The sequence below is a fragment of the Myotis myotis genome, unplaced genomic scaffold (genome assembly GCF_014108235.1).
Source record: "Myotis myotis isolate mMyoMyo1 unplaced genomic scaffold, mMyoMyo1.p scaffold_m19_p_8, whole genome shotgun sequence".
Lineage (NCBI taxonomy): Eukaryota > Metazoa > Chordata > Mammalia > Chiroptera > Vespertilionidae > Myotis > Myotis myotis.
The window spans coordinates 36354843-36372308 of NW_023416390.1; the positions used below are offsets into that span (position 1 = coordinate 36354843).

Here is a 17466-nt window from a genome sequence, read left to right on the forward strand (position 1 = left end):
TGGGCAGCTTCCCCAGGAACCTGCAATTTCACACCACCAGGGAACCACCAGTCCAGTCGCTGCAGGTCACTGGCAGAAAGGACTGGACAAAGAGAAAGATGGGGGTATGGGCAGTGAAGTGGGTAATGTAGGGAAAATACTTGCCTGTCAGTCTAACCTTAGAACAAAGATAATTGGCCAGAGGGGTGGAGCCACAGCAAGCCTGAGCAAATTTGGGAATATATAATCCGGAGACAAAGGAATTCACTCTTGTTCCTCTGGCTTTGTCCTGCTTCCTTTGCTCCTGTGTTCTCTCCATAGCCATGTGGCCCTAGAAACTCCATGGCCCCTGGCCGTGTGGACCCTACACACAATGGGCTGCAGCTGGGAACACAAGCTAAGCTAGCCAGGTGCTGCCCTGGACTGCACATACGGAGTGGAAACGACGCTGGCTTTAATCCTAGTTTTGCTGAAGACAAAATAGGACTTTTTCCTTGGTGGGACAGAGGAAAAGGGGAACTTGGAAACTCAGGGGTTTAATTCCACACAAACACCACTTACTCTTTCATGTGAATCTCAGAAAAGTCCTTTTCTTGTGACATCACAAGAAACCTACTTCCACAGGCGATAGGTGGGGACACAGAGAGCACCCCACCGATAACACCGGCTTTGATTGGTGTCTGTAGGGTGAAAAGGTTTCCTTGTCCCCTTGGCCTTCCTGACTGACATGCCTGACCACCAAGGGTGCTGGTCATATGCCATGTGTCAGCCCCAATTATGTGCCTAGAGACTAGGAAGTGACCCCAAGAGCCCAATGTCACCACTGATTGGTCAAGTCAGCTGTGTACCCCTGCTCCAGGCAGATCGCTGGCCCTGGGGGCTACTCCAGCTGAGGAGCCTGCACCTCTGGGCTTTGTCATCCATCCATCTTCTGTTTTCTACTCGTTTTGCTGGAACAGTTTGATTACATGAAAAGTGAGAAAGCCAAGCATTATGTTACCCATTAAGATTCCCCGCAGGGTGGCCCTATGTATGTGTGTGGCGGGGGCGGGGGGGGCAGGGGAGGTGGGGGGCGGGGTGCGTACCACCCTTCCAAAGGAGGAGGCTATGGTAGACAATGTGAGATGCAGCTAACTGCCCCCATCACATCTTGGCAAGGGGCCCAGAACTCTCAAAGGCAGGGGCTAGCCTTTCCGGGGCGGAGGGGTGAGGGTGGCAGCTGGAGCTGGCTCCTCCCCAAAACCCTTGGGTGACTCACCCTTTCCCCTCTGAGGCACCCTGGCTGTGGCGGGATCTGGAGATAAGCCTTGGTCTCTCATTGGGTGGTGGGGAAGGACTTTTTTGGCAGAGGGCCCTGTTGGGGCCCCACTGTGGGCTGGTGAGGCAGTGGCCCTCCGGACTTCCAGGACCTGTGTGGTTGGGGCAGTCGGGCATGGTCTCCATGCCCCTCCCAGCCAGCCCCTCCTGCCTGGGCCTGAGCTGGCCTTACATGGACCTTACAGACACAGGCAGAGCTGAAGGAGACCTTCCCTGGGCAGCCTCTGCAGCCACAGGGCCTGGGTCCACTCAGTGCAGCCAGTCTCTGGTCTTCAGTCCCTGGACTCTAATGTCCTTATTGAAAACCTGCCTGGGCTCTGTCCCCATTCACAGTGTTCCCCCCACACCCCCATCCCGGCTCTGGCCCTCTGGTTTGCCCTGGAGTCCTTGGTAGCCTGGTAGGCGGGGTGGACCAGCCTGTCCAGAGGAGTGGAGGAACATGGGCTGTTCCACATTCTTCCAGGGCCTGAGCAGGTCCCCCTCCGCCCCATGGCCTATCTCCCATGCCTGAGACACCTGGGCCTCAGTCTTTGTATTCTCACGTCTGTGACTGGTCCAGAGCCCAGTGTAGGGCAGCCCGGGCTGAGCTGGGGCTCCATGGAACCCAGAGAAGCCTGCCCAGCCAAGCTGAGTGCCAGCGCTGAGCTCAGGGCTATGTCCAACCAGAGCCAGCCCATCTGGGGTCCATCCCAAGCTGGTCTGTGGACCTGCCAGTAGGGGGTGAAGACTGCCTCCCTCCTACGCACAGTGGCCGCAGTCGCAGTCGGCAGTCCTGGCGGCAGGTGTGGGTGTGTGCAGGTAAGAACAGCTTTCCCGCCCTTCTCAGCAGACTTTGCCCGCTTTGTTTGCAGTTTCTTCTCATTTTCACTTCCTGCTGCAGAGGCATGGTGCCTTCTCCGGGGGAACCCTGTCCTACCCAGTCCTGGTCCTGGGTCTTCTCTCTAATGTCTTCGCCCACCCTCCCTCCCCCAGGCCTGGATCAGCGTGGGGGGTGGTAGAGCTTCTGTGGTGAGTACTGAGATCCCGGGGCCCTGCGAGCAGGTAGACAGGGAAGGGGCCTGGCCTGCCGGACTTCCTGGACAGGAGGCAGGATGGAAAAGGCTCAGGGACAGCCAGACTGCAGCCAAGTTCTCAGATGTTCCAGGCTGTCTTCTCTCTGTCTCTTCGTTCACAATAATTTCCTGCTCCGTGTCCCATGGATGCTTCATTTGATTTTCCTCGATTTCGCCCCCAACATTTAACAGATTTTAAACTGGTTTTGCTGCATTTTGAGGTGAAGAGAAGAGTCATGTTGCTCCTGGGAACACTTTGGGGTCTTTGGACATGGCTGTGCTCCTTACAGGGAGGGTCTTCTCCAGTGTTGAGGATGAGTTTGGGGACAGGCTGTGCCCACCAGCTCCCTCTAGTATTCAGTTCTGCAGGTCTGAGGCCTCTGGATAGTCCTGACAAGGAGGTGGCAGATGATGTGTGGGGATGGTCCTTGATTAGGGTCAGCCAGGAGCAGGGCAGAAGCTGGCAGGAGCTGGGCATCCTCAGGGAATGAAAAGGAGCTCTCTGTGCCTGCAGCGCAAGTGGGAGAGGGGCAGGTTCAGAGAACATGGCGAGCGCTACGTCTGGAGGGGTAGGTAAAGGAAGGGCCTTGAGGCCCTTTAAAGAGCTTGGGTCTTTTCTCTTGGGCAGGGGCAGCCATTGCAGTTTTAAGCAGGGCCCGGTGTGAGTTTATTTGACATCTCCCACTGGCTGAGGTCTTGGGGATAGACTGGAGGTTGGGGACCAACTTGAGACATCCAAGGAACACGTGGTTGTGTCCTAGCTGGGCGGGAGGTGGTGAAGGCTGAGAGAAGAGGTCAGTGTCTAGATATGCCCAAGAAGCAGAACCAGCAGACATGACACTTGAGGCTTCAGGGTTTGATTGTATAGATCAGTGGTCGGCAAACTGCAGCTCCCGAGCCACATGCGGCTCTTTGGCCCCTTGAGTGTGGCTCTTCCACAAAATGCCACGTGTGGGCATGCACATACAGTGCAATTGAAACTTCGTGGCCCATGCGCAGAAGTTGGTATTTTGTGGAAGAGCCACACTCAAGGGGCCAAAGAGCCGCATGTGACTCGCGAGCCACAGTTTGCCGACCACTGGTATAGATCAATATGAGAATCCATGAGGATGGTATACCTTTCCATCTGCCTTCATCTATGGCAGTGGTTCTCAACCTTGGCTGCACATTAGAATCACCTGGGAATCTTTTTAAAATCCTGATTTCTGGGCCTTGTCCTCCAGAAATTCTGTTTCTTTGTTACTAATGTTGTGGCCCCATCCCATAACAAAGAAACAGAATTTCCGGAGAATGAGGCCCAGACATCAGGATTTTAAAAAGATTCCCAGGTGATTCTAATGTGCAGCCAAGGTTGAGAACCACTGATCTATGGAGACCTTCTTGAGTCTCTCTCAGCAGTATTTTGTAGCTCTGAGCATACATGTTTTACTTTATTCTTAAGTACTTTGTTTTTTTTTCATGCTTATAAATGCTATTGTATTTTTAGTTTCCTTTTTCAGTTGTTTGTTGCCAGAAGTACATTTTTTTGTGTCTATTAATCTCGTAGCCTATAACATTGCTAATTCACTTATTGGTTCATAGTTTTGGAGTAAATCCCTTTGGGTTTTCTATATACACAATGTGTCATTTATGAAGATAGAAAGGTTTACTTCTCCCTGTCCTGCCTGGAAGCATGGTTGTTGTTGGTTTTTTTGTCTCATTTCCCCTGATTAGAGTCCAGAACCATCGGAATGGAGGTGGCAGGCACTGTCCTTGCTACTGAGCACAGTGGGAGCTTCCGGTCCCCCCAGTGAGTACAGTGTTTCCTCTGGGTGATCCGTGATGCCCTTTGTCAGGTTGAGGGAGTTTCCTTCCATTCCTAGTTTGCTGCGTTTCTATCATAAATAAGTGTTGAATTTTGTCAAATGATTTTTTTGTTATTGATTGAAAGGATTGTATAAATGTTCTTCTTTATTAATGTAATGAGTTCTATTGATTGACGTTCTAATGTGAAAACAACCCTTACATTCCTGGGGAGCTGTGCAGGTGTCACTGACCTCAGGAGAGGCTGGCGCTCAGCTCAGGGCCTGGCAGAGGCAGTGCTGGCAGATCTATGCTGGAGATGAGCACGTGGACGGCTGGGGACGGCTGGATGAGGCTGCTAGAGGGTGGGCCTGTGTCCTGAGGAGGTGCAAGCAGGGGTGTGTGTCCCGGGTGAGGGTGAGCAGATGTGAAAGTGGGGCCCTGGATGGTGTGTGTGTGTGTGTGTGTGTGTGTGTGTGTGTGTGTGTGAATGTGTGTGCGCGTGCATATGCCCACACAGGACTCTGGATAAATAATCTTGGCCTCTTCAGATTTTCAAAGTGAACAAACATTAAGTAAAACATCAAGACTTGGTCTGGCCTGACTCTAACCTGACTCCTAACGTAGTCCAGCCTCCCTCCCTTCTCCCCCCACCTCCCACCACCCCCCGGCCCAGCCTTGTAGGTGGTCAGAAGCAGGAAGCTTCTTTGTAAGATGAGATAGTGCACGTAGGTGCAGCCTTTCCGTCACCTCTGATCTATGTGGCTTTCTTAACCTTACTGATGACTTATTTGCATCTTCTTGATCCCAAACCCAATATAACTATTCATTTGTTTTATCCCTTAAGACGCACAATAATCCCCACACAACACCGACACTACCATCAACAGCATGACTGCCGAGAAGCTGAAGATGTTTTATGCACTGTTAAAATCCTTGGGTTATATAGATGTCCATACAAAAGTGTGTTTTAAAATGATTTGGAAGATGAAACACTTTGTCATTCTTTTTGTCCTCAGACTGCAGAGACATAGAATACTAGACTTTAAAGTCACATGGGAGACTTCGGTGGGCTATGCCACCAACTGCTAATCCAAGTTCATAGTTTCATCTTGTTTTCAAATTTAAGAATTCCTTTATAAATGTACTTTAATTGACTTTAGTGATTACATGACTGTTTACATGGTTCTAAAGTCAAATCCACACACCCAGGTGTATTCACAGAAGTCTAGTCTCTACTCCTCTCTCCCTCACTCCATTGCCACCTGTTCCCCACAGGTCACAATTTAATTGAAAACAAACTTGATGGCTTATCCTTCCATTTGTAAAACTATAACCAGCTGGCCCTCAATAAGGAAATGAGCATTCACACCCTTGTTTACTTCGCGGCACCTCTTGGAGATAACCTGGTGGCGGTGGCCAGAGAGATGGCTCCTCCCTCCAGCGGCCAGCTGCTCCATGGCTTGGACGGAACAGATGCCGGCATGGCTCCTGGGCTGCTGCGACCCTGCCATGCACGGGGCGGGGGGGGGGTGGGGGGTAGCCCCAGAAGCAGCTTTTCCCTCCGCCTGCCTGTAGAATGGTTCCTAGGAGCACGTTACTGGGTCAAAGGCCACGCATCTCTAATTTTGGTGGATATGACGAACCCCCTTCCATGGGGTGTGTGCCATGCTCAGTATCAACAGGAGAGGTCTGAGGCTGCCCCCCACCACCCGCCCCCCCCAAGAGTGTTGTGGACTCTGGCGTTTGCCCATGCGAGACGGAAATGCCACTGTAGGCACTTCTAATCTATATTTCTCTTTGTGAGTCTGTTGGGGTCTTTTCATATCTTTAACGAACCCTTTACATCGCCTTTTCTGTGAAGTGTGTTCATGTTTCCATTAGCTGGCATCTCGCCCAATGTCCAGGGGGAAGTGAGTGTCAGAGGCCAGCGGTCTTGGGGAGGGAGGGGGGCATGAGAACGCAGCAAGTGTTTCTCAAGAGAAGTGGGCGACCACTTGCTCAGCGTCAGCTGGGTAAACTACCTTTTCTTGGGGTCTGCCCCACACTGGCTCAAACCAGCTAAAGCTGGAGGTTGCTGCCCTTGAGGGGGGGGGGGAGGAGGGGGCAGGGAACCCCTCTCAGAGAGACATGTCCTCGAAAAGGGAGACACGCCCTTCAGCTCTGGGTCCAGCTGCTGGAGGTTCACAGCTGACTGTCAAGCAGGGGTGAGATTCAATCACACCCCATGCTCTCCACCATCACCCCTGCAGCCTGAGGGCCTCACCAGGAGCAGGCTGGCAACTCCTGTCCCCCAGTGGGAAGCCCAGCAGGTTCTTGAACAGGGGCATGACCTCCTGGAAGTGGGGGGGGGGTGCCTCGCAGACAGGGGCCAGGATCCAGGCCGGGCAGCTTGATGTCCGAGGCCCTGCGGGAAGGCAGCCTATCCAGGAGTGGGGCCTGGAGTGGGGCCAGCGGCCAGCCTCCCAGTCAGAGAAGCCTCGGGTGGAGACCGGGGAAGGAGGCCTGGGAGGGTAGAGAAGCACCACAGGGGCAGGGAGAGGGCAAGAGGCTGGGAGGAGTCAGGACTCTGGCGTTTGCCCATGTGACAGGGAAATGAGCAGCCTCCGAGGCCCCCCTTGGCCACTGCCGGGAGGGGCCCCAGGGGGCTCATGCAGCCGCAGAGCAGAACAGGAGCAGGCAGTCCTGGGGAGCCAGCCAGGAGGAGGGGAACAGCAGCTGTCAGGGTGAGTGAGCCAAACTGGGGTGGCGAGGGCTCGGGGTCAGCACCCAGCAGAGCCTTCTCTGCCTTCTGCCAGCACCGGCTGTAGTCTCACTGCACAGCGGCCTGTCCAGCTGTGGGCCGGGTGGGTGGGGTGCTGCAGCCAGCTGACAGGGGCACTTCTGTCATCTGCAGGTGTCCAGATGCCTTGAGGCATGTAGTCTGGGGTGACAGGTGCTTCGGGCAGCTGTTGCGGGAGGGGCCTGAGGAGGAGCGGGCAAGGGTGGTGTCATAGGAGCTCCCCTCACTGGGCCTGTGTGTGTCTGTGACTCTGTGGGGTGAGGATGGGGGTCTGGACCAGGATAGGCAGCCCCAAATGCACCTCTCAGGCCCATCTGCTCTCACGCTCCCCACATGACCTTTTCATGCCCCTTCATGACCAGGGGAACCTCAGGCACAGCCAGGCCCTGAGGGTGTGCCACTGGGGGCCTCCCTCAACCCCTGCCCCTCCTATGCCCACTCTTAGCCTCAGTGATACCTGTCCACGCTCAGACATATTCGCTGAGGGCATGAATGAATGAGCTGCGTGAGTCTCAGAGGCTGAATATGACTTCTGTGTAGGGGGACAGGCAGGAGGAGCCATGTGGATGGGTGGCAGGTTTTCAAGGGAGGGAGGTGGCTGCTGCAAGGGTGGGGCTGGCAGCACCAGGTGTCTGCAGGGTGTGCTGGGCTGGCCCATGATCATGTCCAGCAGGCTCCTTCCGAGAGGCCCAGCCTCCCCAGGGCCCTTCCCTCCAGGGTTCACGTGGACCCAGGGCAGTGATGCATACATAGCTCATGACGGTCTCTCACAGCTCAACAGCCCTTTCCTCTCTGACCCCAAGGATTCAGAGAAGGGGGCAGGAGGAGCCTCCCTGAGATCTGTGCCAACCCCCTGCCACCCCCTCCCACCTGGCATAAGCCTGTCACATGGACTCTCCCAGGCCAGTCAGGATGGAAGCAGGACAGGGCTCTGGGACTGCAGCAGGGGTGGCAGGCATGGGAGGAGGCCTCCAACCCCTGGCGGATGCCGGCAGCAGCATCGAGGCTGCCCTCGCCTGTCCTCCTCGGCAGAGGACCATTGCTGTGGTTGTGAGACTGTCCAGGAGTAAGGGGGTGGGCCTGGTCTGCACCTGAAGCCTGCTCAGCATGGCCAGGCCTCTCAGACTGGGACAGCCCGCCTTCCACAGGGAGGGAGCCAGCTCCTGGGGAAGGGCCAGGGGGCAGGTACTCCCTCCCACCAGGCAGATGTTTCTGAGCCTGTGGCAGCTCATGTTTATGGGGCACCTGCTGGGAGCCACGAACCCTGCTCGGTCCTTGGCACGGTCCCTGGACAGACTCTTCCCGCTGTCAGGGCCGCTGCCTGGCTAATACGCTTTATTGAGGCGCTGCTCTGTGCCCAGTGGTGACATGTCTGAGGGCAGGCGGGGTCCTGGTCACAAGCAAAGACTAAGTACTAGTACAGCTGACCCTTGAACTGGGTGGGCCCACTCACATGCAGATTTCTTTCAATAAATATTGTATTTTCTCTTAGGATTTCCTTTTCTCTAGCTTACTTTATGGTAAGAATTCAGTATATAATGCATATAACATACAGAATATGTTAACTGACTTTATGTTATCAGTAGTGCTTCTGGTCCACAGGAGGCTACTAGTAGTTAAGTTTTGGGGGGAGTCAGTTATATGTGGATTTTCAACTGTGTGGGGGCTGTTGCCTCTAACCCCCAAGTTGTTCAAGGGTCAACTATACAAAAGACAAGTTGTATGAAAAAAAGAAAAACAGATGGAGAGGGTGTCAGAACTGGGTTGGGAGGGGGCCAGGTAGGGGGAGGGGGGCAGGAGGAGCCCATGGAGAGACCAACCCCCCCTCCCCAGTCAGACCTGGGTCTGGGGACTGCAGAGGAGAGGGGTGGAACAGGGCCTTCCTCAGGGGCCTCTGGGCAGGAGCACTGGTCCCCGGGTCAGGAGGCCAGGCCACACTCCCCACTCGGGCCTCCGCTCCACCTCTGTGAATAGGCAGGGGTCGGGTGGAAGGGCTCCCAGCAGTCTGTATAGAGAAATGCAGGTGGCAATTGGTGGGGGAAGCTGAGGAGACAAATTCCCTGCCCTCAGGGTGCAGGGGGCTGAGTGGGGGTCCAAAGGAAGGGCCGCTCTCCACACTGGGCTCAGAGTGCAGAGACCCGAGCTGGGCGGCCTGGGAAGGGGCTTCTGAGGAGGAGACGGGGAGGAGCAGGCCAGCTAAAGCAGCCAGCAGGCGGCCGGCAGGCAGTCGGCCCTGAGCCGCTGTGTGTCCATGCCTTTTGGTGGTCACCGTCAGCAAGGCTGTGCGTGTGAGGGTGCCATGCAGTGAGCAGGACAGATGCCTCTGCTGGGGATCCCTCTGGTGCTGCAAGTGCGTGTGCTGTCTGGAGGTGTCGACATAGTGCCCACTCCCACTTCCCTTCTTGGAAATTCCCCAGGCAGCTCTGGGCTGGGGCAGAGGCAGAGGGGAGCCCGTCACCCCCACTCTGCTGTCATCAGCCCACCAACTGCCTGCTGCCTTAAGGAGGGCTATAGTCAGGCAGCCTGAAGGGTGGGGGAGACGGCTCTGCCCGGGAAACTGAGGTTGACTGCAGGTCAGTGCCAACCTTGGGGCCTGTGGAGTCTCAGAGAGGGGCCAGGGCTGTGATGGGGCTTGGAATCTCAGGGGAGTGTCCTAATGGAGGAGCTCTGAGGGGCAGGTCTGGAAAGGGGACCCTTCTCCATGAGGGTGGGCTGCAGTTCAGAGGAGATCGAGGTGTCTCCAGGGCCTAGACTCCCACCTAATTTGAGACTGAAATCTACCTTGTGGGTGTGACCAGCACTAAAAAACTAGATAGAAATTATTTCAGTTCTGTGTTGCCAGTTTGGTGAGCTCTGTTTTGTGAAACGATTATAATTCGACTTTTGTACACGTGTGTGCTCCCCACCAGAGTCCAGTCTCCTTCTGTCACCATATATCTGACCCTTTTCCTCTTCTCCCCCCTCCCACCCCATCTGGTGACCGCCATTCTGGTGTCTGTGTCTATGAGTTTGTTTTGTTCGTTTGTTGCTTTTTGTTTTATATCCCACATATGAAGGAAATCATGGTTTTTGTCCTTTGCTGTCTGGCTTATTTCACTTAGCATGATGCACTCAAGATCCATCCATCTTGTCACAAATGGTAATATTTCATCCTTTTTATGGCTGAGTCGTGTTCCATTTGTCTATATTTACATCCTCACCTTGTTTTGTGCAACTTTTGTTCCACTCACACATGCCAGTCCTGGATCCTGGGGTGTTTCTTAGGTGGGGTCCCAGTTCCGGAGGCCCGTACAGTGCCCAGGCACCACTGTCTGCCCCAGATCCGACTGTGGGGTGTCTGGGGCTGGCAGACATAGGGGCTAGAGATGGGGGGCGGGGAGGGGACAACCCCAGTGTGTGCATAGGTCTCTCTGACAGTGACTGCATAGGCATCTTGGTGCAAATCACAAGGTGGCTTTCTGCTTCCTGTGCAGGAAGCAGACTCAAGAGGAAGCTGAGCCTGCTCCCCTTTCCCATGGCAGACTCCCCCGGCCGGATATGACAGGGCCCCAGTTGGCTGAGTGCTCAGAGCACGCGCTTCTGCAGGGCGACCACAGTGTCTGATAAGGGGGACGGTCCTGCATGTCTGGGCAGGAGGCCAGCTGGGGTCCCCGTCCTGGACATACGTCCCCATGCTGGGGCTGGGCGTGGGCAGGGATACACAAGGCCATTTGGGTGGGACCCAGGCCTTGACTTCCCAAGCTCTCCTGGGATGACCCCAGAGGACAGAGATGAGAGGCCTGGAGTAGTAGTCCCAGACAGGATCTGAGGGTTCTGGGCTGGGGCACCTCACAAAGCTGGCCTGGCAGCTCACCAGGGTTTCTGGGTGGGGCATAGCTAGGAGGGCGGGGTGGGCAGGAAGGAAGGATCCCAGCAGCTGGTTCTAGTGGGTTCTGGGGGTGTCCACAGCCTGGCTTGGCTCATGGTCCGAGGAACCTCAGGATACGGACAAAATGAGGTGTCTCAGAAAGAACCAACAGAATCCTTCAAAAAACGAGGAGTGAGATCATGGGGCGTGCAGGGATGTTACATACGGAAAAGCGGAAAAGCGTGCATGAAATTTTAATTGCTGGCAAATGTGCCGTTTTAAAATGCAAAAGAGATGGGATGGGATACTCAGCGGAATATTTCTGCTCCTGCCTCTCTAATGGCCTGTGTCTGGAGGCTCCCAGAGGGCCCAGCCAGCGCTAATGAGCCTAATGACTCTGCAAATGCTGGTTATTTCCTGGGGGGAGGGAAGAGAAAAGAACCCACCCAGCCTGGCCCAGGCCCTCTCCCCCGCCTCCCGCCACCCACCACCCCCCAACCCGCAGACTGACCCACTTCCATTCCCCACCTGGAGGGCCCATGTTCCTGGGGGTGGGAGGAGGCATGGCTCCCTGGTCCTCATCACATGCTCCATTACCCCACCACATGGGACACCAGCAGCCGCAGCCCCCTGGGAGGCTCCAAGGTTGACCCAGCGCAGGGTGAATGCAGAATCCATCTCAGCATCAGGTGCCATCACCTGGAGGTTGGACCCTGACCACGTCCTCAGGCCCTGGTGCGCTGGTCCTGACCCTCCTGCCCTGAGTGATGGGGTGTATTCGGGGGCATGAAAGGCCAGCATAGACAGGGAGGGGAGTCTGTGTGGGAGCTTCTGATGATGAAGATGACGGGGTGGAGGTCGCCCAGTGCCACTGTGTGGCCGCTCTGGGCCTGGAGGGCAGAGCTCCCTCAGGGTTCTGACCACAGGGAGCTCAAGGGGCTCCCTATCCCGGATGGGGACTGGGAGGGGGCCTCAGGGAATAGGGAGGGCAGGCAGGAAGGAGGAGGAAGACCAGACTTCTGGAGTTTTCTGGGGAGCTGTCCTGAGCCACAGCCCCTGCTGTCTGGACCTCGGCTGCCACGAGTGGCCAGGTGGGGTACATGCTGACCACTCTGTTGAGGAGCAGGTGTGGGTCAAAGGTAGGTCCGGGAAGCGAGAGGAGAAGCAGAAGCCCATGCAGCAGCGTCCTGGGCCCTCCTTAGAGTCGCCCTTTCCGGCGCCCTGTCCTGAGAGCTGAATCGGCTGGACTGGAGGTGGGCAGCGAGCTCCTCTGCCTTCCTCTCTGCCCAGCAGCAGGCAGGGCCCGGGAGAGGAGGGCTCTCGAGAGTTCGAGGGTCTCCCCGCTGGTCACAGGCCTGGGCTGGCTCACTGGGCCATGTTGGGCCCACCCAGCTCCAAAGGCCTTGATTTTCCCACCTTCCAGCGGTCAGGGGTCTGGCTTGCGGGGGCCTCAGAGCTCCTATGGTTTCTATGACTTCTTTGGGAAAAGTGAGTTTTGGATATGGGGTAGGGGCTCATCCCCAGCCAGAGATGGGCGGGGCCTTGCCATTCCCTGAGTTCCGTATGCTGCCAGCCCTCCTCACCCCTGCTCCCTTCCTGCAGCCCCAGGACCATGAACAACAGCACCTGCCCCATCACCAGCTCCCCGCTGGTCACACACATCTTCCACGCCTACCTGGGCCTGCTGCTGGTGCTGGGCCTGCTGCTCAACGGCCTGGCGCTCTGGGTGTTCTGCTGCCGCCTGCGCAAGTGGACAGAAACCCACATCTACATGGTCAACCTGGCCGTGGCCGACCTCTGCCTGCTCTGCACTCTGCCCTTCATGCTCTTGTCCATGAATAAGGACAACAGTGGTGACACGGTACTCTGCCAGCTCTCCCAGGGCATCTACCTGGCCAACAGGTACATGAGCATCAGCCTGATCATGGCCATCGCTGTGGACCGCTACGTGGCTGTGCGGCACCCGCTGTGTGGCCGCGGGCTCCGCTCCCCGAAGCAGGCCGGGGCCGTGTGTGCAGTGCTCTGGGTGCTGGTGGTCGGCTCCCTGCTGCTTCGCTGGGTCCTGAAGGACCAAGAGGGTGGCTTCTGCTTTGGGAACCCGTCCCGGCAAAAGCCCCAAACCGTGGTCTTCTCCCTGTTGGGCTTCTACCTGCCGCTGGCCGTGCTGGTCTTCTGCTCTCTGCAGGTGGTGACTGCCCTGGGCCAGAGGCCAGCTGCCGACATGGGCCAGGCAACCCGGAAGGCTGCCTGCATGGTCTGGGCAAACCTGGTGGTGTTCGTGGTCTGCTTCCTGCCCTTGCACGTGGTGCTGACGTGGCGATTGGCCACAGGCCTGAACACCTGTGTCATTCAGGACATCCTCTACATTACTGGCATGGTCTCGGATTCCAATTGCTGCCTGGATGCCATCTGCTACTACTACATGGCCAAGGAGTTCCAGGAGGCGTCTGCATTAGCCGGGACTCCCACTGCCAAGGCTCACAAGAGCCAGGACTCTCTGTGTGTGACTGTGGCCTAGGAGATGACACAGGCGTGTGGGGACCAGATCCAGGGCTCTCCGGGAGGTGCTGCCTACTGGGGAGGGGAGAGGGACTGTGACTAGTAGTGAAGAGCCACAGGATGGGCCCTGAACTCACGATGGGTGTGGACACTCTCCAAGAGGCCTGCTGGGCAGGGATGACCCAGGCATGGAGCCTGGAAGGTAAAAACCCCACCCCTGAGACGGAAGACAGACAGGGGCAAGGACAAAAGAACTGAGGCCTGAGCAAGGCCACCCGGGGACCCTGTGCCGGGAGCCGGTCCATCCTTGCTGTTTCAAGGGACCTGGCATATATGGCATACTGTTCTTGGAAGGCAGCTATGCTAACCACTATACCACCAACCCAACATACTGTTCTTAATATGTTTGCTCACCTTCTTGGCACTATGTGTTTTAACCAAGGTCACCTCTCTGAGAAAGGTTGTTTCCCCAGGTAGGGATTTTCCCCTGAAGTTAGGGAGGGAATAAAACCCCTTAACTGCCAGGCGGGTAATTAATCACTTTAACTACGGACAATCATGCTTAAGCTACATAATCTTTACTCCCTGGAATGAAGATAAGAAACACCCTAACCTTTGGAATAGAGATTGATAGGATTGAAATCAACTGGTATAAATACAGATGTAACAAGACAACAGGACACAGAACCTAGACACAGAACTTAGAAGACAGAACCTACACACAAAACCTAGACACAGAACCTACACAGAACCTAGAGACAGAAGAACTTCGCTGGAGAGAACATGGCAAAAGATCCTGAACAGAAACTGGCCACAGAACCTAGAGACAGAACCTAGCGAGAGAACCTGGTAGGAGAACCTGGACAGAACCTGGCTACAGAACCTGGATAGAACATGGCAAGAGAACCTGGCTAGAACCTGGTGACTGAACCTGGCTGGAGAACCTGGACAGAACCTGGCTGGAGAACCTAGTGAGGGAACATGGCTACAGAACCTGGCTGGAGAACCTGGAGAACCTGGCTGGAGAACCTAGCAAGAGAACATGGACACAGAACCTGGCTGGAGATCCTAACCAGAACTTCGCTGGAGATCCTGACCAGAACTTGGCTAGAGATCCTGGCTAGGCTGCTGATCAACTGAACGCTGTTTCTGTGTCATTCCTTCTTCGCCGACTCCGTCCACACCTTTGGGGACCCCTGGACCTACTGGGGCTGGACCCCAGCAACCCTGGGATGAGGCTGCCCACCTGCTGTGTCCAGAGCCTGGTATACCTGGGCATTGGGGTGGGGTGTATACCTGCTGGGTCCTGCTGCCTCCCTGAAATCGGAATAAAGCTGTCCACTGGGGCTGATCCTGACAGGGCTTATGTGCTGCCCGCGTTTGCACGGTGGGAGGTGGAGCGCTGGGGCATCTCCCTTGGTCACTCTCTCGGGCCCCCCAACCTGCTGCCCACCCATCTGAAGTCTGGTGGAGTGAGCAGCCTGGTGTCCTCCCGCTGTGCCGGCCAGGATCCCTGGGCCCTCATAGGGGCTGCACAGATGTGGTGGGCGGGGAGAGTGGGACCATGGGAGGCGGCCGGAGTCTGTTGAGGAGACACACTCCTGTGCTTCATTCAGGAAAGCCTGGAGCCCTGCCTGTTGGAGCCGAGGCCTGGGTGCCCAGCCAGGCCGGTTTGGGCTTTGGCTGCATCTCCCTGGCCTCCAGACTCAAGTCAGAGCGATCAGATCTTTCCAGAGGCTGCTGTGGGTGCTGGTCCGAGGGGGGCCTGGGCTCCAAGTCCAACTCATCCCGTCCCACCTGCATGTCCTTGGGCACCAAACAACCTCCCTGCCCTGTTCTCCAGCTCTGTGATGGGAGTGAGAATGGTAGCCATGTCCTGGCAGGGCTGACCTCATAGGTGTGAGGCTACTGCAGTCCCGCAGGCCCCTGGTTCAGGGATGGGGTCCACGCTCACCCCATCCAGTGCTCCCCAAACTCTCCACACCCCTCATCCAAGCCAGTCTCCCCATGTGTCTGCACCCCACTCTGGTCCTCCAGGTGCCCCTCCCCACCCCCAACCCTGCCTGCTGTCATCACAGCCCTGTCCTTCTGGGGACAGTTTCCAGTCTCTGACTTCTATCAGCCCAGACCTTGAGGGTTTTGTTTTCCAAGTGTTACAGAAAACCGGAAAAGAACCAAGCAACGCTTAGAGAGATGGAGTTACATTTATTATTATTATTATGCGCGGGCCCAGAGGAAAATGTCTCTCAAATTCTGGGCAAAATCACACAGGAAGTTTCCTGTATTTTTACCATTTTACCTTTTTTTGTCTCCCAAATATGGGGTTTTTCCGGTCCCCTTTGCAAGTTCTTAAAGGGCCCTATGTGCTGGGGCTTTGAGACCTCAACCAAAGGCTTGGCCAGGTGCCAGCACTGATAACTTTGGAGAAGGTTTAATGGCCTCTCTGAAATGGGAGTAGTCTTATTTTCCTTATTATTTAAGCCAGCAAGCATTTACAGAAGCCAGAAATAGCAGGGTTAAAAGTTCAAACACCAGTTTTTACATAAGATGGATGCTTCATTCCCCACCGGTTTTATGTACATGAGTCAAATCATTGACTCTTTTGTATCATTGTTGGGGAGGGAGTTATATTGACCCTTGAGGATTATAAGCTTAATAAAATTAATTCTCTGCTGAATAAAGTCAGTGGGCCTGTTTATAAGATAAGGGACCAGAATGAGGGCCAGAAATAATCTCTAGAGCAGTGGTCTCAACCTTCCTAATGCCGCGACCCTTTAATACAGTTCCTCATGTTGCGGTGACCCCCAACCATAAAATTATTTTTGTTGCTACTTCATAACTGTAATTTTGCTACTGTTATGAATCGTAATGTAAATATCTGATATGCAGGATGTATTTAGGCGACCCCGTAAAAGGGTCATTCAACACCCAAAGGGGTCACAACCCACAGGTTGAGAACTGCTGCTCTAGAGGGTCCAAAGAGTCCTGGACTCTCTATTTTGCCTGGCTGTCTTAAGCCGGGTGTGATGAAGCCACATCAGGATCCCATCGACCTTGACTGCCATGGGGGTGGTCCTTTCCAGGTAGGAGTCAGTCCTTGGGTGGCAAATTTCTTTATCTAAAGAGAGTCACCAGGTTGGAAGGGACGGACCAGATCAGAAGTTGGTTCAGGCAGCGTGTCTCGGACGTGCTCCTGGACTGCTTTCGGGGTGGACTGTAAGAACTTGGGTAAAGATTGGTTATGGATTTCAGCTTTTCTAGATTGGGTTTCCATGTAAGCTGGTGAGGTGGGTAGGTCAGGGTTTGGAAAAATCACTAGAATCTGTAGAGGCCCCACTGGTTTTAGGGCAGCCTCCCAGGCTGCGTAGTCTGTTGCCTGGTTCCCTCTTGCTTCTGTGGAGTCCCCTGACCTTGTAAATAGCACTATGTACGTGAGCCATTGCAAATGAGTACCTGCTACCTGTATAAATTGTTACTGATTTTTCTTTTGCCCATCGGAGAGCCTGAATAAGGGCAATTAACTTGGCCTTCTGTGCCGAGGTCCCGCGAGTGAGTGCCTGAGATCAGATGGTTCGGTCTAAGCCCCCACATACCTGATTCCTTCCTGGACAAAACTACTCCCATCCATGAACAGTACCTTGTCCAGTGATGCCAGTGAGGTGTCAGTGAGGCCCAGGCGGGCTGTACTAAGTCAGCGACCTCTGAACAGTCATACAGCGGTTCTTCAGAGTCATCGCCTGGGAGGATGCTGGCAGGGTTGATAGCAGGAGTCTTGTGGAACCAGATGTGGGGCTGGTCGAGTAGAAGAGCCTGAAACTGGGTGACTCGAGCATTTGACATTTAGCACTCCAATGTGTTCCGGAGTAAAGCCTCAACCTCCTGTGGGGCAGTTAGGATTAGTTCCTGCCCGAGGGTTAACTTATTTGCTTTTTTGATAAGCATAGCTGTGGCTGCTACCGCCCAGAGGCAAGTAGGTCACCCAAATGCAAAGGGGTCAAGTCTTTTGGACAAATAGTCTACCAACCTTTTCTAGGGGCTGAGACTGGGTGAGTACCTCTTTGGCTATGCCCCTTGTCTTACATACCCAGAGGTAGAAATACTTAGTTAATCTGGTAGCGCTAGTTGGCCCATCGTCCTTGCTCTGCTCATGTCTGTCTAACTGCCTAATATATTACTTCAAGGATCCTGGCTCTGAATTCTTTTAGGGA

General features: G+C 55.0%; 1 protein-coding gene across 2 annotated transcripts; it reads left to right on the forward strand.

Annotated features, from left to right (window-relative positions):
• The first annotated feature begins 3775 nt into the window (after positions 1 to 3775).
• Positions 3776 to 13667, forward strand: GPR35 (G protein-coupled receptor 35). 2 transcript variants are annotated; one of them, XM_036319415.1, is made up of 2 exons: positions 3776 to 4137; positions 12362 to 13667. In XM_036319415.1, the coding sequence occupies exons 1-2, from the start codon at positions 4079 to 4081 to the stop codon at positions 13275 to 13277; spliced, it is 975 nt and encodes a 324-aa protein (XP_036175308.1). In that variant the 5' UTR covers positions 3776 to 4078; the 3' UTR covers positions 13278 to 13667. The 2 variants fall into 2 exon arrangements, with proteins under 2 accessions (XP_036175308.1, XP_036175307.1); XM_036319414.1 differs by lacking the exon at positions 3776 to 4137 and adding an exon at positions 6727 to 6856.
• The last annotated feature ends 3799 nt before the right edge of the window (positions 13668 to 17466 follow it).